Source organism: Mesocricetus auratus, unplaced genomic scaffold, assembly GCF_017639785.1.
Source record: "Mesocricetus auratus isolate SY011 unplaced genomic scaffold, BCM_Maur_2.0 Super-Scaffold_4256, whole genome shotgun sequence".
NCBI classification, from domain to species: domain Eukaryota; kingdom Metazoa; phylum Chordata; class Mammalia; order Rodentia; family Cricetidae; genus Mesocricetus; species Mesocricetus auratus.
In genome coordinates, this window is record NW_024429182.1 from 49,603,487 (window position 1) to 49,631,116 (window position 27,630).

At 48.7% G+C, this 27,630-nt stretch overlaps 1 protein-coding gene across 5 annotated transcripts; it reads left to right on the forward strand.

Annotated features, from left to right (window-relative positions):
- Positions 1 to 218: 218 nt before the first annotated feature.
- On the forward strand, positions 219 to 27,630 carry LOC101829376 (inner centromere protein). 5 transcript variants are annotated; one of them, XM_040747892.1, is made up of 19 exons: positions 219 to 382; positions 4,467 to 4,640; positions 5,024 to 5,137; positions 5,969 to 6,687; positions 11,772 to 11,823; positions 12,940 to 12,997; positions 13,117 to 13,234; positions 14,166 to 14,217; positions 14,620 to 14,734; positions 14,805 to 14,939; positions 15,352 to 15,363; positions 19,686 to 19,795; positions 19,867 to 19,987; positions 20,353 to 20,484; positions 21,335 to 21,519; positions 22,413 to 22,491; positions 22,659 to 22,766; positions 23,848 to 23,998; positions 25,223 to 27,630. In XM_040747892.1, the coding sequence occupies exons 2-19, from the start codon at positions 4,501 to 4,503 to the stop codon at positions 25,435 to 25,437; spliced, it is 2,616 nt and encodes an 871-aa protein (XP_040603826.1). In that variant the 5' UTR covers positions 219 to 382; positions 4,467 to 4,500; the 3' UTR covers positions 25,438 to 27,630. The 5 variants fall into 5 exon arrangements, with proteins under 5 accessions (XP_040603826.1, XP_040603827.1, XP_040603829.1 ...); XM_040747893.1 differs by having other exon boundaries at positions 4,490 to 4,640; XM_040747895.1 differs by having other exon boundaries at positions 220 to 382; positions 20,353 to 20,472.

Genomic DNA, 27,630 nt, shown 5'->3' on the forward strand with positions numbered 1-27,630 from the left:
CCCCTCACGCCCCAGGCCAAGCGACCACTTCCTCATTGCTTTGAGAGCCGCGGCTTCCGGAAGTTGGGGCGTGTTAAAAGCGTCTACGTTCTTTCCCCTTAGCCCCACAGATTGACAGCACTAACAGCCAACAGAAAACCGCAGTCGTGTGTCCTGTTACATGATTGGTTTGGAGTTTTGTAACCGCCCAGACAAACTTGGGGGGAATTGGCTGAACCACAGTTTTGAAAATCGTAGATTCGCCCGCGCTCACCGCCCCGTTGGTCCTCGGCCGCGGCGAGCCCTGAAGACCGAGTCCAGCTGCTCGGGCCTGGCGGAGAGCTTCATCTGCGGAGGCCGCGCACTGGGATCGGAGTAGTCCGGAAAGACACGGCGCCGCCGGGTGAGTGAGTGCAGGCGGCCGGCGTGGCGGGGTCGTGGTGTTCGGCATCTGGTCCTGCCCACTTCTCGGTCCAAGCCCAGCCGGGGGCTTGACCTCTCACCCTCGCCCCTGTTGCCTGTGGATGTGGGGGTTACTTTCCAAGGGTGCTGGGCTTGGAGGTGACCTCCATTCCCGTGCACCTGGACCCTGGGGTCTGAGAATGGCCAGTCCCCTCCCCCACGCGGGGCCTAACACCTAGTGCATAGCCTGGGCTGCTCTGTGGTCCCGGACCCGAGTCTCTGTAGCGTAACGGCGCCTAGCTTCCCTCACCCCAGCTAAGCAGCATTTTTGAACTGTCCCAGGTCCGGAGGCCGATCCTGCCTCTTATTTTGTCATTCCCGCAAGTGCAGTCTCGTCAGCAGCGAAGTTGCATCCAGCCTCAGGCTGCTCAGAGTCAGGATTGTGCAGGTCTGAGCTTGCACGTAGTGTCCAGGAGGCCTGTAGCTTGTGGTCAAGAGCGGTTTAAATCCAGGCTCTGCCTCCCAACTTACTGGGTGACTTGGACTTCTTGTCACCTTTTATGTGCATGGGTACCCTGGAGTATGTGGCAAGAAGGAAATGAGAGGGTCCCTGGCCCAGAGTAGGACTCTGAGTGAGAGAGCCACTATAGTGATGGGTCCTCGTGCTTGGAGGTGTGTGCAGAGAGGTGCTTGGTAGAGATGGCAGTGGAGGTGCTAATCTGATGACTGGCGCAGAAGTATGTATGGGAAGGAGTGGCCTCCCTTCTCCCCTGGTGGGATTTGGGTGCTCTGTTCCTTCCTGGGCTAACAGTGGAGTTTCCCAGGAGTCTTCTTGCTACCGCTCGCTTCTCAGGGTCAGCTCTGCTAACTTCCAGTGAGGGCCTGCCTGAAAGCATATCTCCCCATGGAAGACGTGTGCTTTGGACTCGGTGGAAGGAGCTCGCATGCAAGTTTGAACAGATGCTTTGTTAAGTTACCCACTTGCTGCTTTCTGTAGCTCCTCTGCAAATCTTTGGTGTCCTTCAACAGTTTTCTCTTTGCTGACCTTGAGCTAAAGTCTTGGGCTTTGCCAGGGCCTAGTGCAGAGGGATGGGGGGGACTCAGGGGTGGCAGTGGAAAGGCCGCCCGTACTCGTGATTAGCTCTCATCTGTTTGTTTTTGCCCCGGTTAGTGCTCCCTTGGTAGTTAGCTTAGGGGTTAGGGTGTGTATTGGCCTGTCCTAACCTGTACTTAGTGAGTTACTCACTGAGTGCCCCTGTGTGTGATGCTTCCCTAAAGGGAAGCTTTGGGATTAGTGGATGGATGGATGAATTCATTCCACAAGTGCCAGACATCTGGAGGGCTACACACTTTCTTGTTGATGAACAAGACCAAGGAGCTTGCCCTCAGGGAGCAATGTTTAGTAGGTAGAGAGCAGCAGTAAGCAAACAAACAACCATTCATTTGCTGCGCATATAACTGGAATCTGTGTGAGAGATCTTGGCTTGGATTGGATCTGAGAGCTAAGTGAAGAAGCTATTTAAAACGAGACAGAGTTCTTAAAAGGCAGAACTTGTTTGAAGGACAGAGGGATAATGTGCCCCACAAATCAAGCGGAAGAACTTTAAAGGAAAATCCTAGAGACTACATCATTAAGTTACAGGAGGGTTAGGGGGATCAGTAATCTTACCCTTCCTTCTGTGGCCTTCTTTGTAGGTGAGAGGCTGAGGTGTACATGCATGGCTTTTGCTTTTGAAAGTGTTAAGTAGGGTAGTCTGAGTGCAGTAGATGGCAGTTCAGGCACCCTGTCCACTGTTGCTACCAGTCTTAGCTGGGGTCATCCTTGTGGATCCCTGGGAGTTTCCCTGACGCCAGGTTTCTCCCTAACCCCATCAAGATGTCTTTTTCGTTACTGTTCTTAATAGTCATCAGAGAACCTTTACCCAGTAACTGATGGATGTAGATATGGAGATCCACAGCCAAGTACTGGACCTTGCTCTGGCAGTCCTGAAGAAAGTGGAGAGGAATTGAATGACCCAGGGAGGTCTAGGTCATGATGGAGGAACTCACAGACACAGCTGACCTGAGCTTGTGGGAGCACATGGATTCTATCAACAGTTAGGGAGCTGCATGGCACCGACCTAGGCCCCCTGCATGTGTCTGACAGTTGTGTGGCTTTGTCTGTTTGTAAGGCTCCTAGCAGTGAGATCAGGACCTGTCCCTGACACTTAGCTGGCTTTTGGGAACCTGTTACCTTTGCTGGGTTACCTTGCCCGGCTTTTATGCCGGGGGAGGAGCTTGGTCCTACCTAAACTTGATGTGCCATGCTTTGTTCAAACCCGTGGGGGTCTCCTTTATGAATGGAGACTTCGGAGGAGTAGATGGGGAGAAGGGGGGAACGAACAGGAGAAGAGGAGGGAGGGGAAACTGGTCATATGCAAAATAAATAAAAATGTTAAGTAAAATTAAAAAAATAAAAGTTATATATTCTAGAAAAAAAAGAAAGCATAAGTTCAGTGGTGGCTCACTGTCCTATGTAAGGTGGAACCTGATGTATTGTAGCTATCACCCAATCTCTTGTTTGTATGTTTACCACTTGGGGTATTTATTGAGCCCCACTATGAAAGTAACAGAGTGCTACTACCACTTAGTGTAGAACTTTTGTTAGGATTTTGTAACCAGATCATGGCAGATATCCAAGCACCCAGTTTTTTAAGGAAGTAAGAAAACTGGCATTGCATCATGTTTTGCCTGGTGTTTGTAGACAGGTTTTCCTGAAAGCAACACATTGCTTACTCGCTCACCTCACTGCCCCTCATCCATTTATTGGGCATTAACTTTAGGGAGGGACTTATGGACCGCTCATCTCTTCGCCTGCACCACCATTCTCAGCTCTATTGTCCATTTTCTTGCATATTTGTGTGTATGTATGTGTGCATGTTGTGTGACAAAACTTTACCTGGGGACATGAAACACTCCAGGGTCAACTCATCCTAGATGAGGAACCCACTGCAGACCAAAGTATAGATGCCACCAAAGTCTAACTTGATGAACCAGTGAGTTTTATTAGGGTTACTTACAGGAGCAGAAATGTCTTAAAGACAGCCTCATCACCAAGACCCACCCCACTACTGGTGACATCTCGCAGTTCATTGCACAGATTACAGCCAGCTCAGCAGGTTAGACCGTGTCCTTTCCTAGTGACTCAGTCTAAGCCTCATCCAGGAAGCTTGGCTGCATTCTGCTTCTTACAGCTCAGCTTGGCTGAGAATATTGTCGGCAGCTGGGCTCCTCTGAGAGTCTTCTTTGCAGCTCAGCTGTGCTTGTGTGAGAGGGACTCACTCTCAGCTTTTGTTTTTACTCTGGCAGGGAGGGAGGGGGCTAGTGAATTTGGTCCGTTTCAGGTACTTCCTGGAGCTATTTTGAGTTGTTGGCCTTGTTTAAGGAGCTCCCCTGCAGATGGAATGGTTCAACCTGGGAGGAAACTATGAACACAGTGGTGCAGGTGTGGCTTAGCTCACTCATGTAGCATCTTGTAATAGTCATTTCTCTCCTATCATGTGGGTCCTAGGGATTGAACTTAGGTTATCAGGTATGGTGACCAGTGTCTTAACCTGCTGAGTTGTCCTGCAAGCCTTCCACTGCCATTTTAAAGAGGCAGTTGGATATGATGTATCTGGGGTCAACACAGGGTGGCCATGTCTTAGTCCCCATCCTTGAGAAGTAGGAGGAGAGTCCCCAAGAAAGTTACCAGTTCTGTATTTGGGTAAAGAGAGAGTGTGGCAGGTGGCTGTTTCCCCTTGGTCCAGGAAGGTAGTGCATGGTCACATTGAGCCCCAAAGACCATGTAACGTTTATATCAGAATGAAAGTGTGGGCCTGTACAGACAGTCATGCTCTCTGTTGGTGTTGTCAAAATAACGGGGTCACTGTAATGTCATTTCTTTTTGTGAGATGAGGCCACTGGGTTGGTGTTTGGAATTCTGCAACAGCAAGAGACTCTGTATTGTTAGATGCACAGGGTTAGACACAGGGTATTCTGTGTGATTTCTGAGTCTGGTAGACTTTCCCTGGAAAAGGTCTTAATTCCTAGCCTTGAATCCTTAGGTTTTTGTTCCTACCTTTACCAGAGAGTGCCACCATGGGGACCACAGCCCCAGGGCCCATTCACCTATTGGATCTATGTGACCAGAAACTCTTGGACTTTGTCTGCAACATAGACAACAAGGACTTAATGTGGCTCAAGGAGATTGAGGAGGAGGCTGAGCGCATGTTCATCAGGTAAAGGCAGGGGCATCCTGGGGTGGGAGTCCTGATGGGTAAGACAAATAGTCTGTCAGGCTTCCTTTCTGAGTGCCTCGTGTGCTGGGACCAACCTAGCCAGTGGGCGGGGGAAGAGGCGATCGAGCCCTTCTCCTGGCTCTCTGCAGTTAGCGGTGTCTCTGAGTGCGTGGCCTGTGAACTTGCTTCCCTGCCATATGACCAGGAGGAAGCTCTGAATGTCCAGCTGGTGACTTCACTTAGCTTTAGAGAACTTTCCTGGTGATGGTCTCTCTAGTTGGACTTGTCATTGCCAAGAATGGGGTGGAATATAGTCTAGTGAGAGAAGGGGCGGCTCAGCAGTTCCCAGGGAGCCTCATGATCACTCTCCTTGTGCTTAACAGAGAATTCAGCAGTGAGCCAGAGCTGATGCCCAAAACTCCTTCTCAGAAGAACCGTCGGAAGAAGAGACGGGTGTCTAACATTCAGGATGAAAACAGAGATCCCATGAGGAAAAGGTAGGAAAGGCTGGGGAGGCCGCACTGGAGGAGGTCTCTGGACACTAGGTGTCCTCTGGGAGAGTTTGCTTCTGAATGTGCTGATAGGGGCAGCAGCTGAAGGCAGTGGTAGCTGGTACCCCACACTGACACGGTTGAGATGCCATGGGCAAAATGAAGTGCTAACCCAGTTCAGAGTACAGGTGTGAATTTCTGTGCATTGGTGGCAGAGGTGGAGATGGAGCTCGATTTGAGGTTTGGAGGAGGGCCGAGTAATTAGAGGTGTGGCCCAGGTTGTTGGTTCCCAACTCCTGTTGGATTATAATTCCCTGCAGGAATGGTGGGGGCTACAGTACTTAGGTAAAGATGCTGGTCATTCCAATCAGACAGCCCTGTATGTATGTCAACCACAGTTTCATGCCTCAGCAGCTGTATGTCCTTGGAATGAATTTGTGTCTCTCTTGTTTGCTCATTTTCCAAAGTGGAGCAATGGTGCCTGCCTCCTCAGTCTTGCAGATTGAGAGGAAGAGTGAAGTTTGTAGAAGGTACTTAGCACAGTGTGGTCACAGTTGAGAAGTTGGTGTGAATTTACTCTTCCCAGCAGTTCTATGAGTAATGGAACTCCCCGTTATCCATTCGTAGTTGGGGAGACTGAGGCTCAGGGAAACTGGGGTCTCATGACTAGAGGTGGTAGAGTCTACATTGGAACCTCCAGGTTTTGCCTTCAGATCCTTCGCTCATACTTCATTGAAGCTGGTTGCTACTAGGGAGATTGATGTATTCTATAATTTTATTTTTGGGGTGCCCCTGTCCTACTGGGCTGTCTCAGCCTCTGTTCTGCTGCCACAACAGGTTATCCCGGAGGAAGTCTCGGAGCAGCCAGCTAGGCACCCAGTGCCTCCGCAGCAAGGACAAGGTGGAGAAGCCGGCTACTATTGCTGGGGAGAATGGCTCCCCTGTGTTGCGGCGGGTAACGCGGGCTGCAGCGGCAGCAGCTGCAGCCTCTGTGGCATCAGCTGCTTCCTCTCCCACTGCTGGGTCTCCTACAGTGATCAAGAAAGCTGTGGTGGAGGTTAGCGCCAGAGAGCAACTGAATGCAGAGCTGCGCCTCATTCATATCAAAGACAGCCTTTCTCCACCCTCAGCCCTGGCTCCAGCCACTTCTTCAGCTTCCCAAGACACCCTGACATCAGAGGAGGAATCAACACCAAAGAAGTCAGAGGCAGGGAAGCTGGAATCTGTTGCAGTGAGCTCCCTCAAGGCTACACCCCAGAGCCCCAAGAACAGAGGAGTTGGGGCAGGACGTTCTGTTTCGAAGCTCAAGATTGCTCGGGCCTCCCAGGGCCTGCAGGACTCTCCAGACTCTCCATGGCAGGAAAGGGTGCTTTCTCCTATCCTCCCAAATAACAGCTTGCCCACCACAGCCAAGAACCCTCTTGGGGATGTTCAGTTAGTGCCGCTAGCCACAAAGTACTGTTTGGTGGCTGGACAAGAAAATGCTAGTCGTAGGTCAAGCAGAAGACTTGCCAAGAAGGCTGACAAGGAACCAGAGGCCTCTGCCCGCATTATCTGTGAGTGCGGGGCGGGTGTGGGGTGGCTCGGCTGGGGTGTTTTCTGAGAGCTTTCCATTGACCCTTCAGTGATGTTTCTGCATATCCATGTGAATTCTGCATGGAGCCACAGCCTGGCTGTTGAAAATGTGTCTAGTCTGATGGAGAAAGAAGCTGATTTATGCCTCCTGAGCAATAGCTCCCAACCCTTGTTTTTTGTTTGTTTGTTTGTTTGTTTGTTTTGAGGTAGGCTCTTGCTATGTAGCTCAGGCTGGCTTTGGACTTTAGTCCTCCTGCCTCTGTCTCCCCTACCTCCTATGTTAGAATTACAAGTATGTACCACCAAGAAGCAGAATTTTAAGGTTTTTGTTTGTTTTTCTTTTTAATAGTATGTGTGTGCATGTGCACACACTGGCCATGGTGTGTGTGTGTGTCTGTGTGTGTAAGTCAAGAGGACAACTTGTAGGGGTCATTTCTCTCCTTTTACTGTGTTGGTTCAATGATTGGACTCAGGTTGGCAGGCTTCGCAACAGGTGCCTTTATTTCTGAGTCATTTCACTGGTCCTGAGATTTCATTTTCATTGCACTTTCTTCAGTTTAGATTTAAGTGGCCACATGTAGCTGGCTAGTGGCTGCCTCTGCAGGGTGACAGATCTAGTTCAACATTGTTTATAGATGAGGAAATCGGCCTAGAATGTTAGCCCCAGTATTGCCATGGTCCCTTTCCCCAATCAGTATATTCCTCATGGCTGTTTTAGAGTGACAGACTTTTTCACTGTCGCTGTATGGAACTCCTGATGGTGAAACTGCTATGGATATGTGCCACGTGGACTGTGCAGGCTAGTACCTGGTAGCTGGTTCATTATGGTCAGATCCAAGGTCAGGGGACCAGTGACCTGGCAGGAATAGATCTTGTGAGCCATAAAAGAGAGTAGGCAGCCCCGAGAATCAGAGTTGGCTGTCTGAGTGGGTGGGTACTTGTGGGAAGATTTTGAAGGCTGGCTGTGCTCTGGCTAGGTGGAGAAAATTTAGCACTACCTATTCTGGCCAAGGAAACAGCTTACACAAAGACCTGGAGTACCAAACAAAAACAGTAAGTGATGGGCTGCCTGGAGCTTCTTGCCACTAAAGCAGATATAGTTCAGTGATGGCTGGAGGTTCTTAGGCACCTTGTAAAAATAGAGAAGGAGGCTAGCTCAGGTTCCTGTAAGACCCAGGTCAAAGGACAGGTCAAATTTCATAGTAAATGGGAAGTAAGTTCACCTGGCTTTTGTAAGATTTATGCAAGAAATTATGTCTGTGCAGCAGTACTTTTTTTAATAGAAGAGGAAACGGAGGTAGACAAGCTGTGGAGTCCAGAAATTGGGACTCAAGCTCACTTGCATTCCATCCCAGAAGGGCTGGGGTTTGTCAGACAGGTGAAGACACCACACTCTGGAAGGTTCTCTTTGGCCTGGCTCTAGGCTCTGCAGCCTGGAGAAACAGTTTGGGCCATGTGCAGCAGGAGGTTTGACACACTGTCCGTTTGGATTGTCAGGAGGCTTGGGGTGGGGTGGGTGTCACAGGTCCTTCTTAGATTTCTTCAATCCTGGAATTGGTCCTGGGGAGGGTCCACAGGGCTGGATGAGCCTGGAGCTATGGGAAGAGTATGAGGAACTGGGGAGACTCTGGCTTTTTTTTTTTTTTTTCCTGGAGGCAGGGTTTCTCTGTAGCACTGGTGATCCTGGAATTCGCTCTGTAGACCAGGCTGTCTTTGAACTCAGAGGTCCTCCTCCTAAATTCTGGGATTAAAGGTGTGTGCCACCATGCCCAGCTTCCTCTAAATTAAAGTCCCTAGTTTTTTTTTTTTTGTTGTTGTTGTCTTTTTTTCTATTTCTCTATTCAAACCATGTTTTCCCTGCTATTCCTTTCGCTACCCTCCACCCTCCAGCCCCTTTTTGCCTTCCTAGTTCCTGCAGTTACTCCAGGTTACCTCACTCAATACAGTCTTTTCTGGTTCCATACATTTACCTGCAGATTTCATGATTTCGGTTTTTATAGTGGAATCGTATTCTATAATGTATATCAACCACTTTTGTAGACATTGTGGAGGGGCAGTTGCAGAGGCTTGTTAGTTGCATGAGTTGGTGGTAGCTTCCAGCAGTGGGGTCTCAAAGACACTGCCATCTTCATGGGGACCTTTTAATCCCTTGACTCAAGGCATATTAGCATCCAGCTCTAGCATGTTAACATTCCAACTAGAAATTGATATAAATGCTATCTTGTCAGGGTTGTAGCCAGTTTTCTCCCTCCCTCCTTTTTATTTATTTATTTATTTTTTTGGTTTTTTGGGACAGGGTTTCTCTGTGGCTTTGGAGGCTGTCCTGGAACTCACTTTGTAGACCAGGCTGGTCTTGAACTCACAGAGATCCGCTTGCCTCTGCCTCCGAGTGCTGGGATTAAAGGCGTGCACCACCACTGCTGACCTATAGACTTCCTTAATATCCTCATAGCTCTTCCTGCTGTAAGGTGGCTTGTTAGAACCCATTTTGTTGGCACCGACAATCAGCTGTTTCACACCCAGAGTGTAAGCCCAAAGGGCATCTTCACAGGTCTGCCCATTCTTGGGGTTACCAGCTTAGATTCAGCAGCACTGGCAGCAACAATCAGGACAGCACAGCCATCCTGAGATATGTCTGCACTGATGTTTGTGATCAAATATCTATGTCTTGCATTTTCAATGATAGTCACATGTTTGCTGGTAAGATTTCCACAGGAAGATGCCAATAGTGATACCATGCTCACACTTCTAGTTTCTCCAAGACCCAGGTGTACTTGAAAGAACTGTTTCCTATCTCGGCAGCCTCCTTTTCAGTCTTTTCAATGGTTTGTCTGTCAGTTCCAGCACGTTTGTAGATGGCCAGTGGTGGTGGACTTGCCCGAATCTACACACGCAGTGGTGACACTGTTGGTGTGAGTCTTTCCCTTTCCTGTTTTTGCTTCAAATTACTGATGGTTCTCATAACAGTGGACCTATAGCTCTTAAGCATTGTCTGTTGCTCTTCCCCTTCAGCCTTCCCTGCTCATGGATGGGCTTCTGGGCTGTGTGTGAGTAAGCCTGTCTAATCCTAAGCATAGCAATCTTCTTCTTGAGATAGAGGAGGAGTCAGGGACCAAAATGTGGAGTCACTCAGCCCCCAGGTGACCTTGGGTACACCTTCTCTCAAGCTCAGTTTCCTGTTTGAAATGGAAATGACATGTGCCTTGAGTGTAACTGGAGATCTCATCTTAGTGCTTGGGTATGGTTATGTTCAGTAGCTCATTTAGACAAGTTAACCCTGGGCTGTGTTACTGAAACTCAAGGGGTGAGAAAGGGCAAGGCCAAGGCTTCCTGATGCTTTTATGATGCCAGGCTCTGAGGTGGGGCAGGGTGGGCAATTCAGACAGCATGCTGTTTGGCTCTCCCTACTGTAGCTTTTGACACACCTGCAGCAGGGGAGGAGGAAGGAAAAGGAGACTGGTGGTAAAGGTGGTTCAGGGGCCTCTGGATTCTTAGTGGAGCACAGAGGACTGAAGCCCTTTGTCCTCCTGGTCTGGTGTGCGTTCCCCAGGAGGAAGCAGGGGCCAGGGTCACTGTTATGCAGTTTCTAGAAAGTCCAGCTGTATAGGTGGTCAGCTTTATCCTTCAGGCTTCGTGGCCACTTTTTAAATTGGAGGGTAGCTCCTCCTCAGTCCTTAGGCCAGGCCACTTCCCTGACACTAGGCCTGTTCTGGCACGCAGAGGCTCCCTAACATTCCAGGAAGTCTTTGTGCTGTGGAATAGTTAGGTGTTCACTTGGGTGTCTTCTGGCTTTTTTACCTCGGCCCTCCTTCAGTCAAGGAACTTGGAGTTAGGAGAGCGAGGCAAGGGCAGAGGAGGGAGCATGTCTTCTGGCCACAGACCCATTACGGTGGCACCGATAGCTGCCACTCTTACTTCATTGCTGCTCCCTCCCGGCCCCCAGCCTGGATCCCATAGCCCAGAAAGGAGAAGTTCCTGCTTCTCTCTCAGTTTGCTCAGTTTGTTACCCTCTTCCCTGTTTTCTTAGGCCTGGGGCAGCCCTGGTTCCTTGTCTGCTTGGCTCTGCTCTTACTTCCCTGACCCAGGAGCTGGACTGTTTCTAGGCCCCCACGCCCTTCTTTCACTTTGTGACCTTGGTGAGCGTCTTCCCATCTCACTCTAGGTCCAGCTAGGCCTAGAATTTACTACAAAGCTCAGGCTGACTTTGAACTTGTGGCAATCCCTCTGTCCCAACATCCTGAGTGTTGGGATTAAAAGTGGGAACCATGGTGCTTATAATTAATACTTCTCCAAGGGCATCCTCCCTCATTGAAATGGGCATTGCTTTACTGGGTGATAGGATGATAGGATTTGATGCTGAATGAAGCTTTGATGGGTGCTAAGCTTCAGCATTGTCTCCTTGACTCTGTTGCTTGGTGCTGTTTGGGCTAATGCTAACATAGTAAGAAGGAACACTCACACTTTACAGTGGTGACAATAGTTAAGACCTGTGCATGCCCAAAAGGGTCTCAAGTACTTCCAGAAGCTGGGAAATACACTTTGAAAACCACCATCTTCCTCTTCTTCCTCTTCCCCTTTGGCTTCAGTTCAGGTCTCCCTGTCTAGGCTTCAGCATCCTTGACTTGATCGTTGTGCGAACCCTAGTTTACTGTATAAGATCATCTGATGCTGGTAGGGAGACCAGACAGTGGTCTGTTTTCCTTATAATTGCATTGAGCCTCCAGCACCTGGCTTAGAACCCAACCCATAGCAGGCACTTGATGAATATTTGTTCTGTGAATAAGCTGCTTATGTTGGGGCCCAGTGTTATCTCAGGCACCCATCTCTCCAAGGTGCTGCTGGCCCAGTGAAGAGGTGGAAGTGTGCGTGCTAGGCATGTGACATAAAGCTAGCCCTGCATTGGGATTGTGAGGATGAAGGAGGGTGAGACCAGGCACAGAGAGGCCTGTGTGGCTCTGAAAGCAGCAGTGACTATGCCCTTGTCAAAACTTCTGCATCTCTTGGTCTGGTTCCTGACTGGTTTCTAATGGCATCTTTTTTTTTTTTCCCTTCCATTTCTCTTCAGGTCACAGTTACCTGGAGAGACTCCTGAATGTCGAAGTGCCTCAGAAAGTTGGGTAAGTTCCATGACAGTGTCTCCCACAGGGGTGGTCAGGGCACATGGGGGCGGGGGTGTTGGCCACTAGGAGGAAGCTTTTACTGAGGGCGGGGGTGTTGGCCACTAGGAGGAAGCTTTTACTGAGGCTAAGCATTCCCTCCTCATCCTGGACTCTCCACAGCACTCCTGATAGCCATGCTCCCTTAGCCTGGTCCCTGTGTAACCAGGCAGCAAGCAACATGACTGTCAGGTCTCTAGACAACATTCCATCTGTATCACTTGTCAGCTCTAGCTTATGAGTGCCATGGCTGTAAATGAGGCATAACAGTCATTTAAAGTGGGGTGGTCTGGGGCTCAGGGGTGCCTCCTGTCAGGATCTGACCTAGCATTACTTAGGGCCAGGATACTGACTTCTCAGACATCTTATTCTGCTATCCTGAGCTAGCCCTTCCTTCCTTTGGGGCAGAGGTTCAGTGATTGGGATGAGGAAGTGGGTTCTGGACAAATCTTTGGCTTAGCTGCTCCCCGCCCCCCATAGTAAGTAGGCTTCAAAAGAGATGGGACTTTTCTGGACCACATAGATTGAGACTGACCTGGGTAAAGTACTTGTGTGCTCTGAATCACTGGAACAATACCTAAGATATTCAGCTTACAAAGGAAAATGGTTTATCTTAGCTCACATTTGTAGAGCCTTCCACCTGTGACCAGTCTGCTCTGCCGCTTTGGGGGAATGGAACATCATGACAGGAGTGTGGTAGGACAAAGCTGTTCACCTCATGGCTGGAACTTGATAGGAGAAAGGGGGCCGTGGTTCCTTACTCGCCTTCATGAGCATAAACCCCTAATAAGCTGAAGTCCAAGCTTCCACCTGTCCTTGTAGCTCTCTACTGAGAACCAAGCCCTTAATGCATAGGTCTTTAGGGACAGTGAAGCTCCAGACCAGAACAGGTTCCTATCCTAAATTAGATCCCTGGCAGGATGACATCACTCTCTACTTAGGAAGCCACTCGTAATGGCTGCTGTCTTCCTATCCGGCCTAGACTGTTGGTTTGTGGTCCAGGTCTGGTCACCTAATATTGACCCTAACTGGAGGAGCTTAACTAAAAGTTCCCACAGTGCTGTGCTTTCCTTTCAGCCTGGAGCAGGAGCCCATTGAGGAGGCTGAACCCGAGGAAGCAGCAGAGGAGACAGAGGTAAGGCCACAGGCTGGAGAGGGGTAGGACTTGAGCCTCCAAGTCTGAAGCTATGTGCGGCGGCTGTCCTGAGCTCAGGATCCACATGGGCTTCTTCAAGCCTTGGTTCTTCCATGTAGGGCTCCAAGAACAGTGGCTGTACCTCGAAGCGCCACAGTGCCACCAAGATTGTGATTAGTACACCTACCTCAAAGCCTGTGGCCACTGAACAGGCAACAGCCATTGAAGAGCAGCAAGGTGAGTTGGCCTGGCCCTGTCTCTTGGGATACAGAGCCCCATTTTCTGGTCTGTAGGCCAAAGATAAATTAGGCCTGAAGAGGCCATGACCTTCTGGCTAGAGCTGCTGCTGACTGTCACATGAGTAACTATAGCTGGCTGGTTAGGAAACACAAAGGGAAGGGCCTTAATGAGGCAAAGGTAGGAAAGTACTCACTCCGAGGGATTCAAGAAAAAATACAGGCTGGGGTCTGAATGCCTATTTGGCCTCTTGTTCCCGGCTTGTTTCTAACTTTTCTAGTTGAAAAAGGGCAGGGTTATTGTGGGCTTTGGCAGTTGGTCAGGAGCCCTGCCTGGCTTACCAGGCTACTAGTAGGCTCTTGGAGTTTGGTTCTTGTCTCTCTGTGGAGGCGGACTTCTCTGGGGTGAAGAAATGGCAGCTGTGAGGTTTGAGCAAAGTACCCTGTTTATGAAGGGGCCAAGGATAGTTGTGCCAGCCTGAAAGCTCCCAGGACTGCTCCAAAACCCTTTGGAATAAAGGGCGCTTCCTCTTGGTGTGACCTCTGCCTTGTATGATGTCCCCATGAAAAGAACCTTCTCCTGTCATGGAGGTACTAACTGAAGGTTAAGAGAGGTGTGTTTGATTGTAGTAGTTTTCAGCTTGTCATAAGGTTTCTGCACATAGCTTTTTGTGATAGAGGGAATGGCATGTAGATTGAGGCTTTGGTGATACTGTCCTGTCATTTGTGTCACAGTTGTCAAGTATTAGGACTGGAGGACCCGATTTGGGGGCCAGTATGCTGGGCTTAAGGCTAGTTACTGCCAAGGTTGGTGCTTCTGCCATTGACCACCCTGAGGTTGCCAGGAGGGGACCTTGCTCCTGCTGTAACTGTTGCTGCTGTACTCCACCGGCATCATCCATACAACTTCACTGAAATTGCTCTCTTCACAGAAGCCAAGCTTGACCAAACAGATGGACACAGAAAAGCACCTCAGAGTGTCAGGTGTGCATCTGGGAAGGGGTGTGCAGGCAGCTCTGTTCTGAGGATTCTAGAGGGGCTTGAACCACGCTGGGGCCCTTGTGTAGGGAGGGTAGGTATGTGGCCAAGCATTCTGCTTCTTGGCTGGTGTCATGACTTGATTCCCCTGACTAAACAGAGGAAGCAGCTTGATGCTGTAGATGCTGGCTTGAGGATGGGTAATCATATCCCTCTGGCTTTGTGACCTTTGACTGGCCAAGGACATTTTTCTGGGCAGCAAAGGGCTGGTCTGCAGCCTCTTCCAGTTCGGAGTTCTGTGACTTGAGCCCAGACTTGTTTGCAAAGGATGATCTTTATAGAATGTAGTAAGTAGGGCTATGAGGTGGGTTCTCAGGTTCTCTTCATGATGTGTCCTGTCCTGAGCAGAAGGAAACGCAGCTACAAGCAGGCAATGAGTGAACCAGATGAGGAGCAGCCAGAGGATGAGGAGCTTCAACCCCCCCGGAACAAGACCCCCTCCCCACCCTGTCCAGCCAACAAGGTAAGCAGGTTCTTGTCCTTGCTTGGTATGTGCCCTGCTGCTCCGTGCTGACCCTGGCCCTGGTCTGCAGGTGGTACGGCCCCTCCGGACTTTCTTGCACACAGTGCAGAAGAACCAGATGCTCATGACCCCTACTTTGGCCTCCCGTAGCAGTGTCATGAAGTCCTTCATTAAACGTAACACTCCACTCCGTGTGGACCCTAAGGTAAGGGGGCCTGTCCTCTGGCTGTGCTTTGCTGGAGCTGGGGCAGTGTGCTTGAAGGCTCTCTTAGTTTGCTGGGAGTAGTGTGGGCCTGGGCACTGATCACGGGCCAGTTAAAACTTCTGTAGCAAGGGATTGCTTCAATACTGTGGTGCTGCGCTCACCTGATGAACTCAGGACTGTGACTCAGAAGCTTGGTGAGCCCTAGGCTGGAAAGTGGGAGGATGGCTTAGCAGACTTGACACTGGCCATCATGTCACAGACAAGTGGTGGGAGTGACTTGGGAGGGAGGGTTGGGTGAGGTGAGGTGGCAGTGTGTATGGAGCACACTCACTGCCACAGATGGGCGCACGGCCTGCCCTGTAGGACACCCCTTGGCGTTAACTCTCGGTATTTTTCTGTTTCCTCTCCACAGTGCAGCTTTGTTGTAAGTAAAGCCTTTTCCTGTCCCTTAACAGAGCTGCACCTAGTTCTTAGCTATTTCCATGTCACTGTGTAGCTGACAGCGCTGTGGAAGCACTAACATCGCAAGTGGGAGTGGTAGGAAGGCAGATGTGTGTGTGGGGGGCACAGGATAGCTGGTGAGATCCAACTGCTCTGGTCCCACTGTAGAGATTCCCTCTGCCCTTACTCTGCTCTAGGGAGGACATAGGAGGGCTGTGACCTGCAGGGTTTATCCAGGCCATGGCTAAAAGTGCTTCCCACAGCCATCTACTTCCTCATCCCCAGCACTGGGGTCTGAGGGTCTGAGAAAAGAACAGACATGTCTCTGCCCAGAGCCACTGAGATTTATTGGGTCGTAGACCTGAATAGTAGCTCTGATGGGGTATGTGATGGGGTAGGATTGGTAGCTCTAAACTGGTGCTGGCTTCTGCTATGCAAGTTACAATGTAGCTGTTGTCATTGGCATCTGGAAACAAGACCAAAGATGCTGTTCTTTTCCCAGACACCTCAGAGCTGGGCTGAGCTGGGCTGGGTCATTTGCTGTGAGCAAGAGCTTTGGAGAACTAGGACCTGGGGGCCCCACAGTCCTGTTCACTGTGCCTGCTGTGTAGACCAGTTATTTCTTACCTTCTTAGCATCTGTTTAAAGAATTCAAAGTGCACACGCATACACATAGTGTGGATTTCCTTTAAAATTATTTTATTCTCGTGTATGTATGTATGTGTACATGTATGTGCAAGCACATGCTATGGGACATTCTTGAAAAGAAGTTAGAGGGCAGTTTTTTTGTTTTGTTTGTTTTAAGTCTGTTCTTTCATCATGTAGGTTCTGGGGATATGTAAGGTTGTCAGTCTTGGTGGCAGGCGCTTTTGCCCTTCTCAGAGGTCTGGGATTTAAAAGTGGAAGTGCAGGGTAGAAACACTACAGGGACAAGGAGAAAGGGGAACTGGTTGCTACAGGTTTTCTATTCTGGTAAACTTCTGATTGACAGTTGAAAATTTGACCTATACAGGTATGGGTTGTACATCCAATAATTTTAACAATATGCATGGCCAGTGATACATAGGCATACGATGTTAATCAGGGGTTTCCCCTGAAAGTTCACGCTGAGGACACAAGTTGCTTTATTATGTGTGCAATCTAAAGCTGCTTTGGCTTACTTCCTTCTAGTTCTGTGATGGATTCCAGGGTGCATTTAACCACAAACTATAAACGGAATTTCCAGGAAGGAGAAGGGTACTGCTTTTTCTGGAAAGGGTTGTGTGTAACTGCAGCCAGAGCAGTTGCTCAGTGCTTTGTTGGAAAAGGGGTGCTTGTTGCTCAGGTCATGTAGATGTCCTGGGTAGCTGAGCTCTCTGTACACCTGCCTGCTTCTCGTCTTCATGCAGCCCTCGTTAGAGGAGAGGAGAGTTGTGAAGATACCCGGAGGGCTTTTGTCATTAGCTGATGCCTTGACACAGGGGAAGGTCTCAGCATCTGGCCAGATGGGTGCTGAGCTTGCTTATCCTGAGCAAAGACTTCTCCTCTCTGCTTGTTCAAGATGACAGCGTGTCTCCTAGTATGTTAGTTAGCCAGCTGTGTGGCTTCATGGAGTTATTTTTGTACCTGGCAGTGAAGAAGGGCTTGACTTGTTCCTTCTTTGGTTGGCCATTCATTTCCTCCCCTTATCTATATTGACTAGGACCTTGCAGGTATCATGGGCATGGATGGCCAAGAGGTACTGCAAGTTGTCCTTCCCTGCTTTGGGGAACCCAAGTCCCTGCACAGGGTGTCTGGTGGGTATAGCTCAGATACCAGAGACTAGGAAGGTTGAAATGTTTTGGGCCTTGGTCACCTGAGTTTTTTCAGCTACAAAATGGAGAAAGCAGTGGGTAGTACTTCAAGAGGTTTGGTGACTTGAAGAGCGAGTGTGTATGTATTGAGTGCACGGCTTTGTATAAAGTAGTTTTGGGGACACATGGCAGGGAGAATGTGTAGCAAACAGTTCGGTTATGGTGCGGGGCTACAACACTTCTCAATGATCTGGGCGAAGGGCTAAGGTTTTAAATGAAGACAAAGACAATGGCTCATTCTTGCAAGGAGAATAGCATTTATTGTAACAAGAGTAAAGCATTAAATACCAGTAGCAGGCACAGTGGAAAACTACCAAGGTCAGGAGCTCACATTCCCAGGTCCCTCTGGCAAAGGACAGGTGGACAACAGGAACTTGAATTTAGACAATAAGGATGGGTGGAAAATAGGAGCTTGCATTCAGGCTTTACTGGCAATAGAGGACAAGAGGTATTTTGCTAGAAGCTCCTAGTCAAAAGCTGGTCAGCAGACCCCCATGGGGGAAGGGTGCAACAAGAGTGCTCAGGTGAAGCCTCCAGGCAGAAGGGGCTACCCCAGCTTGTAGTTTCCTCCCATTTTATTTGGACCTTGAGGCTGGTTCTGGGAATATAGATGACCAAAGCTCATTTGAAGTCTGGGCCAGAGGAGAAATGAATTCTGTAACATGAAAGACTCTGAAAGCACTAATCAAATAATCAATAGAATAAATGCTCTGGCTGGTGCTAGGAAATTTTAACATTCAAGCTTAAGAGTAAAAGGCTGTAGTTTGACTGGCAGCAGGAGGAGAATAGAGAGTGGTGGTGGGGAACATTGGGTACCACCCAGCCTTTGCTTCTGGAATGTTTTATTTCCCAAGGAGAGCACGTGTGTACAGTAGTGTGGGAGAGAAAGTTGGAGTGTGACCCTTCTGGTCTCGGACTCAGTCTCTGTGTGTGTGTGTGTGTGTGTGTGTGTGTGTGTGTGTGTGTGTGTGTGTGTGTGTGTGTGTAAGACATGATCTCAAGTAGCCCAGGTTGGCCTTCAGCTCCTAATCTTCCTGCTTTTATCTCCCAAATCCTGGGATTATAGGTGTGTTTCACCATGTATGGTTCTTCTTGAGTCTGAGTGGTTGGAGAACCAGGGACCTAGTAAAGGTGACCCGTTTTTTTTTCCATGTGGATTCCCCAAAGACCAGTGCTTTTCAGGCCCTTGAATACCCAGCTTGGCTTCTATAGCTCCTGATGTCCCTCTTTCTTTCCATTTCTCTCTTAAAAATTTTTTTTAATTAAAAAAAATCACAGTAAGGTGAAATTTGGGGGAAGGTGTGTTTCTATGAATTTTTGCATGATTTATGTAGCCATTAACATAATTGGGATATAGACTATGTCCATGTTCATTACGCACAGAAAGCTTTTAACTACTCCTTCTCGTCCATACCATCCTCATCCTCTCTAATCTCAGCTGCCACATACCTGTTCTTAGTCACTAGGAATATTTTTGGAGGATGTCGTAGGAATTGTGTTGAGTCATACGGTGATTAGCTGCTATCCTTCCAGATAAGATTTTTGAACCTATCTAAATTGGTACATTTATGAAAACCACCTAATTGACTTAAAAAACATTGGCAATGTCTTCTATTAGACACACATACGTACACACATACACACACATCACATGAAAGGATGTTTTATCTGCATATATGTCTGTGCATCATGCGCCACTTGAATGCTTTGGTACCCAGGAAAGCCAGGAAGGGCATCAGATCCCCTGAAACTGGAGTTACAGATGGTTGTGAAACACCTTGTGGGTGCTGGAAAGCAATAGTCTAATCCTTGGCCAGGGAAAGTTTGGAGCCCCTCCCCTTGCTCTTGTGTATAGATATGACTGCGTCCCCATGGGCTTTCTGGATCTGCCTGGGAGGTGATGCCAGCACTGATCTGCTGTACAGCTAGCTATCTCTTAATGTTGTTTTAAAAACAACACAGGCATGTCACAAGGAATTTGGAAACTAAAAGGAAAGGCATTCCATCCTTGATGTAGCTCACTAGCCTTTGTAACTGTTAACATTCGATGGCACTTTATTTTTTTTAAGAGTGGTGCATGTGCAATATTCCTAGCATGTGTCGAAAGTCATAGTAGTAGTGATAAATGACTGTTCCTTCATCCTGCCCTCCCATTAACGGACACTTTGTAAGTTGCCTTCCTTTCTCTTGGCATTCTTAGTCTTTTGTCTTTTCTTCAAGCTGTTTATATAATTATACTCTAATTTGAGGCGCTTTTTGTGTTGCTTATGGCTGGGTTTTGGGGATGCATTCAGGTGCACCTGGAAGGAGAAACTGAATGCCTGCGCTTGCCTGGTATGTGCTGGGGCATCTCTTCCTGAGAGGCATCTGCCTCCATGTCTGGTTGAGAACTGACGCACACTACCAGGCAGCTTTTGGGGTTCGTGGGTGTCTTCATTCACATACCCCCCCTCCCCCCCGCCGCACTCTTCAGGAGAAGGAGCGCCAGCGCCTGGAGAACCTGCGGCGGAAGGAGGAGGCTGAGCAGCTGCGCAGACAGAAGGTGGAAGAGGACAAGCGACGGCGTCTGGAGGAGGTGAAGCTGTAAGTGTCCCCGCTACCAGCCCAGCCTCTCCAGCCTAGTCAGGCTCTCCTCAACTGTGCTGTGCCCACAGGAAACGTGAAGAGCGCCTCCGCAAAGTGATGCAGGCCCGTGAGCGGGTGGAGCAGATGAAGGAGGAAAAGAAGAAGCAGATTGAGCAGAAGTTTGCCCAGATTGAGGAGAAGACAGAGAAGGTAAGTCTGGGCTGATGGGCAGCGAGACTGTAGATGGGTGGAGGCACTTCAGGCTTGGCAGCCTGAAGTTTGGGACTAGACTCCTCTACAAGTCAGTGATTGGGTGGTCTGTATAACCCTGCTTCCTGTCACAGGGGCTCTGGAGTCTCTTCTGAGGCAAGTTAAATTCTGGAAGTTTACTCTAAATCTTCCCAGCAGCCCTTTGTGAGTGGGCAGTCTTGGGCACTTTTTATGCCTTTTCCCTGGGCTCTGAGCAGCAAGCAGGGTTTGTAGTGGAATGGGGGTACCTATCGCAGAGCTCTGGGTCTCATTCTCCATGCTGAGTGAGGGGCTGCTCCAGAGAGTACATGGGAGTGATTCTGCAGGCTAAGGAGGAGCGGCTGGCAGAGAAGGCCAAGAAGAAGGCAGCTTCCAAGAAGATGGAGGAGGTAGAGGCACGCAGGAAGCAGGAGGAGGAGGGACGCAGACTCAAGTTGCTCCAGCAGGTGCGACTACAGGTGGGGACTGGAAGAAATGGGTACGGCAGGCACTGAAGGCCTCCATGCCATGAGGCCTGGCTGTACACTCCCATTCTGTAGACTGGATCATATTAGATCTTCTCGATGACTTGAAGGTTGGGTGGTGGTGGTGACTTTTTCTAGATACTGAAGTTTGAGGACTTCTCTACATCTGGTGTCTGGCTTCGCCTCACAGCTGCTATTTCTTAGGTTACTCAAGTAGCAGCAATCTTGCTGCTATGGTTGTAGCTGAAAGCAAAATTCACTAATGTATATGAAGTATGCCATGCCTGGTATATTCTGAATGTCCTGCAGGTGATTGCACTTACCCTCCCTCCATCTTTGAACCTTATGCTTGGAAGAGTAGGGCCCTGCCTCTCCCTGGGAACTGGCAGTCTTGCTACTGTAGGGAACAAATGTTCATCATTGGGGAGTTCTAGTACTAACCAGTATGGTTTACTTTTGCTGTGACAGACATGTCTTAAGTATTCATGTGTTAACTCAACAGCTCCATGAGGTGCAGGTGTTGCTCTTGTCCTGTTTTACAGATGGGAAAGTGATCATTGGGTCAGATGGCTTGCCCATTGTACACAGCTTAAATCCAGGCTCCATTCTTGCTTGTTAGTTCTTCTGTAGCAGTAGCCAGGTGTCTTTTCCGTCTGGTCATGGCTTATAAAACTTAACTTGCCAAGGAGTCTGGTGACTCAGCTCTAGCTGATGTCATAGTGGTATCCAGTGCCTTAGGAGCCTGCACTATGGGCAGGAGCAGCCCCTCAGCCCTTGGCTGACTTGTTGCTGTGGGCCCAAGCCTGACTTACGTGGCCCGCACTACGATGCATTGCCAACTCAGGAGGAAGAGGAGCGGCGGCATCAAGAAATGCTACAGCGGAAGAAGGAGGAGGAACAGGAGCGGCACAAGGCAGCTGAGGCCAGACGACTGGCAGAGCAGCGAGAGCAGGAACGGCAGCTGGCTGAGCAAGAGCTGCGAAAGGAGCAGGAACGCAAGAGGGAGCAGGAATGTCTTCAGGCCAAGAGGTGAGGCCACCCACTGGCCATTTACTACTGTTCTGTGTGGAGAGTGAGAGGCAGCACTGCCGTTGTTTGGCAGCCCTCATCTTCACCTGAAGATTGGTAGGCTTTCCCTTGGTTTCAAAACCAGATGGCCTATAACTGATGGACCACCAAATAGGGTATACGTTATCTGTGGGTGATTCAAGGAGGAACAACTAGGGGTCACTCCATGGTTTGTTCTGCTTCCACCAAAATGTGTTAACCCCTTCGATGTCTCTCTCCGTGGATATAGTAGGGTGGGAGAACAGACTAGGACAGACTAATACTTCTCCATTAGGCTGCATCATGGGCAGGAGGGTTGCTTGTAGTGCAGTGTAGGACATTGATCATCTTTAGCCCTGGCCCCTGTGCTTCCCTTGGTGAGAGATAATGGGTGTTGTGGTTGGTAGCTCTCAGCTGCATGCTCTGCAGGTTTTCTTATCCTTACTTGAAGCTCTTATGGCATAGAGACAACTATCAGCTCTACAGAAGAAAATGGGAGCCTAAATGACTTGTTTGAGGTCAAGCTCCTGAGTGTGGAGGTGACACCCAAAGCCCATCCCCAACCCCTCTGCGCTATGGGTGGAGCTGAGTGCTCTGTTGTTTCGTGTGGTGGTTGTGATAAGGCTGGGGGAAAAGAGAAGGCTGAGGCTCAGAGACCTCACTTGCAGGGAAGAGTGGAAGGGACTGTGTGTTTTTAGACTCTAAGTCAGGCTCAGAATCTTGCTTTTGGAGGGTCTAGCTGTTGACTCTAAGCTGGTGTCCAGTTCTACTGCCCCGTTCTCTAAGGGCATGGCCACCAAGCCTTACTTCCCTTTCTGGGTTGGGAATGGGGCTAGGGCTCCACTACTGCCCTCACAGATTCTTGTGACCCTCAGGGAGATGCAGGAGAGAGAGAAAGCTCTGCGGCTACAGAAGGAACAACTTCAGAGGGAACTAGAGGAGAAGAAAAAGAAGGTAGGATGCTGGGAATATGGGCTCCCTGTAGGGTCTAGTCTAAGCTCTGAGGCGAGACAATCAGGAAGCCTGGGCTAGACTCTTCAGGCAGGCCTGCCTTGCCACATGGGGTAACAGTGGCAAGAGGAGAGGGGAACACACATACTTTGTTGTTGGCTGGGTCCCAGGAAGAGCAGCAGCGCCTGGCTGAGCAGCGAATGCAGGAAGAGCAGGCGAAGAAGGCCAAGGAGGCAGCAGCAGTCAGCAAGGTCCTGAATGTGACTGTGGATGTGCAGGTGAGGCCTGTGCCCCAGTGGGAGGCCCTGCCCATTCTCTGTTTGCTCATAAACTCAGGCTGGGGAGACCCTGAAGGAGGAGGACAGACAAGTCACCCTCTTTCTTTTTCCCCTCTTTCCTGACATGGTCTGACTCTAACTCAGGCTGGGTAGAGCCTGAAGGAGAAGGATAGGCAAGTCACCCTCTTTCTTTTTTCATGTCTTTTTCCTGACACAGTCTGACTCTAACTCAGACTGGCCTCAAATTTGTAATTCTTTTACAAATGTTAATCCTTAACTTCCTTGTTGTAGGGATTATAGGCATGTAGGCCTATACCTAACTTCTCTTTTTACTATTTTTCATGATGCATAGTTTTTTAATATTATAAAGCTAGAATATTATTTAGAAAATACACAACTTGTTTTTGAGATGGTATCTTGCTATGTAGCTGGCTGGCCTGAAACTCTGAGTTCTACTTGTCTCTGTCTTCTGAGTGCACTACTATATCTACTCTAGACATCTGCCTTAACATATGTAGATTTCTTTCTTTATGACTATGTCCCAGTTAATCACATTGGGATTTAGCAAGCTCCTGTTGATGAATGAGCATTTAAATTGTTTAGAAAATACATTATCGTCCCCCTTCCCCCCAAAAAGGCAAGGCAGTGGTGGTCCATGCCTTTAATCTCACCACTCAGGAGGTAGAGGCAGACGAATCTCTATGAGATTGCGGCCAGCCTGCTCTATAGACTGAGTTCAGAACAGCCAGGGCTGTTACATAAAGAAACCCTGTCTCAAAAAAGAAAGAAAGAATGAAAATACATTATCACTACCACCAAGTCAAGTTGTTGAAGTTAAAGGAACAGAGGGCTAGTTGAAGTCATGGTGTGTCTTGAAGCATGTCTGAGGGAGGGACATTCTAAAGTGGAAGAAAGTTAGCAGACACAAAGTGGTTTATATTGCCTGACTTGTTTAAATGAAAAAGTGACCTGAAAGCTTTTCATTTTTCTTCTCCTTGAGAAGTGAGTAGAGATGACCAGAGTGTCAGTGTCCTCTAGAAATGCAGGGGAGGGGAGTAATGGCCATTTGATTTCCTTCCAGTCTCCTGTTTGTACTTCATATCAAATGACTCCACAAGGACCCAAGTCCCACCCCAAGATCAGCATAGATAATTATGGAATGGACCTAAACAGTGATGACTCCACGGATGATGAGGCTCATCCCCGGAAACCCATCCCTTCCTGGGCCAGAGGTGAGCAGAGCCCAGAACTCCTGAGGCTTGGGCCACCTTCCTTCCTCACCTTTGTGGGGTGTGGAAGGGGTGGCTTAGCTGCTGCAGGTGTATAGGCTGGTGTGCTAGTACCTAGAGACTTATGGCATTGGCCCGAGAGGACTGTGTTGGGCTTTGACCATGCTCCTAGAGGTAGGAGGATGAATAGGATGAAGGATGTTGAGTTTCTTTACTTTTGTTGAATGTAGCTATGTGATATGAACTTGAGTCCTCTCCTCAGAGTCTGGCCCAGCAGGACTCTTGAGACTTGTACCCATGCAAGCACCCGTGGGTGAGCATAGAAATGAGGGCATAGAAGGGTTTGGTTGGATTTAAGAGCTAGGAATGGTCATGAGGAGGGGCATTGGTACTGGCGCAGGATTAGCCCTGAGTCTCAAGGTCTCAGATTTATGTAGGGGTGTGATGCTGTCTCTGGCTTTTTAGGGTGCTTTTTAGGATTGGTGAACCCAAGATGAGCACAGGGTGCTGACCTCAAAAGAAAGGTCCTTAAATCCCAGTGGTCAGCACTCAACAGGCTGACAACTTGCTCTCATGACGCTGACCTTGTTTGAATCCCATGCATAGTAACTAGACTCTTGCTTTCCTAAGCTACTCAAGCAGGGCCAGTGTGGCCAGCAAAGTCTCCCGGTAGTACTTGGTGTTGGATTACTTAGTTTCTGTATCTGTGAAGAGGACATGATATTAAGACCCAACTGAGACGATTTTGAGAGTGAAGTAATTCAGGAACAGTTCCTGAGTGTGTGGTCCCTCCTCATCCTGGAGAGTCCTCCTCAGCCTGGTTGGCAGGGCTGTGACTCTCACAGCTCTGCCTTAGGATCTGTGAGGTTGGTGGGCGTAGCCAGGCAAGAAGGCTTAACATCTGCAGACAGGCTTGTCTCACATTTACTCTGCCATTCACCAGCCTTGTGCTTTTGACCAGAGTCCTCCTACAAAATGGGGAGGATAAATTATTGCCAATGCCTACTCCTGGGGTGCTTTGTTTGAGTTTGACTGCTGAGAAGATGGAGATAAGAGCATGATTAGTGTTGGGAGTGGATGGGCAGAAGGAGGCCTCCAGAGGAGCAGATAGAGCAGGAGCAGGGCATGCTGGTATGGAGAGGGTGGCTGGACTCTGTAGGTAGGTGCAGGGATCAGGGAAGCTCACAGAGAGCACCAGGCAGTGATTCAGGCCTCTGGTTTCCTCAGGCACCCAGCTCAGCCAGGCCATCATCCACCAGTACTACCACCCCCCGAACCTTGCAGAGCTCTTTGGAACCATTCTCCCACTGGACTTGGAGGACATCTTTAAGAAGAGCAAACCCCGCTACCACAAGCGCACTAGCTCTGCTGCTTGGAACTCACCGCCTCTGAAAGCCAGTAGGGTTCCCAGCAGCCTGGCCTATAGCCTGAAGAAGCCCTGAGGCAGCTCCTCAGCTCTCCTGGCAGGACTGGGGCTATACGTGTGTGTGTGTGTGTGTCTGTCTGTCTGTCTGTCTGTCTGTCTGTCCGTCCGTCCGTCTGTCTGTTTCTGTGTTGGACTGGTGCCCTTCTGTCTGATACACCATTGTTCAGGTGGATATCAACACCCTCTGCCTGTCTGGTGCTGCCAGCCCTGTTTGGAGGATGGGCTTGGTGGGCGGCTGGGGAAGATCCAGGGTCAGCACTGATTGGTCTGTAGGTAGTACTCTGTAAATAAATTGTTACAGCTCAGTTGACTTTTAGTTTCTAGTGTTTGGGAGGTAGTTTAATAAAGTATATGCCTTGAAGCCTGATGTGGCTGTTGTGAAGACTAGGGCTTCAGTGGGATGTTGGCTGTAGCAGTGTGTCTTGGGCCTTCACCTGCAGTGTGCCTTATGGTCACCTGGGGCCAGATGGTGTTCCACCCAGACGTGCTGATGCCCGACAATCCAGTTTGTAAGTGGAGCCTATTCTTTGGAAAGACCTGGCCTGTGACACAGCTTTGCCCTTTAGTCTTAGTCCTTCAGCCTGGCCACTCCTCAGACTCTGCCATGCTTGCTGTGTGGGGAGTGGAAAGACTTGAGAAAGTCCTTGTGCTGGGATCTGATCAGGGAAGGAATGCCCTTCAGGATGACCTTGGGACCTGGGCAAGCAGGGGGAGATTTCACCACAAAACCACCAGTAAGTACTTAGCTCAGTGCAGGGTGGCTCTGGTCCTGATAGCTCCTGATGCGCTTTCCCTTAGAACTGGGGTGAGCCACAGTTGTCTTGAACACACCTATAGTAAGGCCCATGGATTTTCCCACTGCCTCCAGCTGTTCCACTCTAAGGGCAGTTAAATTATGTGACCCGAGAAGCTGACAAACTTACTATGGAAACCTGTTCAGAAGACCTTTGCCAATTGCTTTAGGTCAGAATAAAGACTAAATACAAATGCAATAGTGCTTTCAACAGTGAGGAAACAGTGAGCACAATAGTCCAAGTCTAGAAGATTCTTCACACACAGAGTTCATTTATGTGCAGTTTATTCTGTTGAGTAAAGAGGAAGGCAGGTCTGTCCAAAACCACAAGCTCACTTGTCAGCACATTTACTCAGTGCTTAGAAAATCAACAGGATGACAATTATGCCGAGTCTTTGCCAACATTTGATGTTTTCTGTATTTTAGCCACCCTAATGGCTGTATGGAGAAACTTCATCATGGTTTTAATTTGCATTTTCCTAATGGCTGTTGATGAATATCATTTCAGATTCTTGTTTACCACCTTGGTATTTTTTGTTGGCAACAGGTCTGTTCAAATCCTTTGTTCATTTTGAGGTGGAGTTTTTTACTGTGGAGTTTAGAATACTTACATGTTGTAGGAATGCAGTCCTTGTCACATGCGCTGTCCCCAGTCTAAACTGCAGTCTGTCATTTCTGTTCTAACACTTTCACATAGCACAATTTCTGATTTGGTGAGGTCTGTTTGTTACTTTATGGATTGTGCCATTTTGAGGTCCTGTTTAAGAAATCCGAAGATTTCCTTCTGTGTTTCCTAAAATATTTCATGATTGACACAGTGCTTGAGGATTTATGATCATTTTCAGTTGACTGTTTAAACCACGGGGTGTCTGCTTTTTGTTTGTATTTGAGAACATGCAGAGGATGTCTAATTGTAGCACCATTCATTGAAGAGGCTCATTTTCCACTGAGTTTCTTTTGCATCTCTGTCAGGAAGCACATTGGCACAGGCCCATGTGCAGACTCTGCTCCAGCTCCACGACGATGACCAGAACTTTTAGGAAGTCTTAATCCAGTGCTTTAATTCTTCTAGCTTTATGTTTCCTTTTCTGAATTTATTTGACTTGTCTTTTACCTTTTCATGTAAATTTCAGGATCAGCTATATGTATAAAACTTCTCAGTTATGACTGGACTTTCCTTGACTACATAGATAGTTGGAAGGGAGCTTGGCACACTTAAAATATTTTTTCGGTCTGTGAACAGCTTGTCTTTACATCCTTGGCTTCTGTCATCAACATTTTATGGTCTCAGCATACATTCTGTACATTTTCTGTTGAATATTTATTTTTGTGGTGTTGCTGTAAATGGTATTATTTTTCTGATTTTGGTTTATATGTGTTCATTGTTGGTATATAGAAATACAATTGGCTTTTGCA

Bases quoted from the DNA above. Each gene is read 5' to 3' on its own strand.
- LOC101829376 (XM_040747892.1), top strand. From the start codon at position 4,501: ATGGGGACCACAGCCCCAGGGCCCATTCACCTATTGGATCTATGTGAC. The intron at 12,998-13,116 runs GTAAGGCCACAG...TCTTCCATGTAG, and splicing joins AAGCAGCAGAGGAGACAGAG to GGCTCCAAGAACAGTGGCTG. The intron at 14,735-14,804 runs GTAAGCAGGTTC...CCTGGTCTGCAG, and splicing joins CACCCTGTCCAGCCAACAAG to GTGGTACGGCCCCTCCGGAC.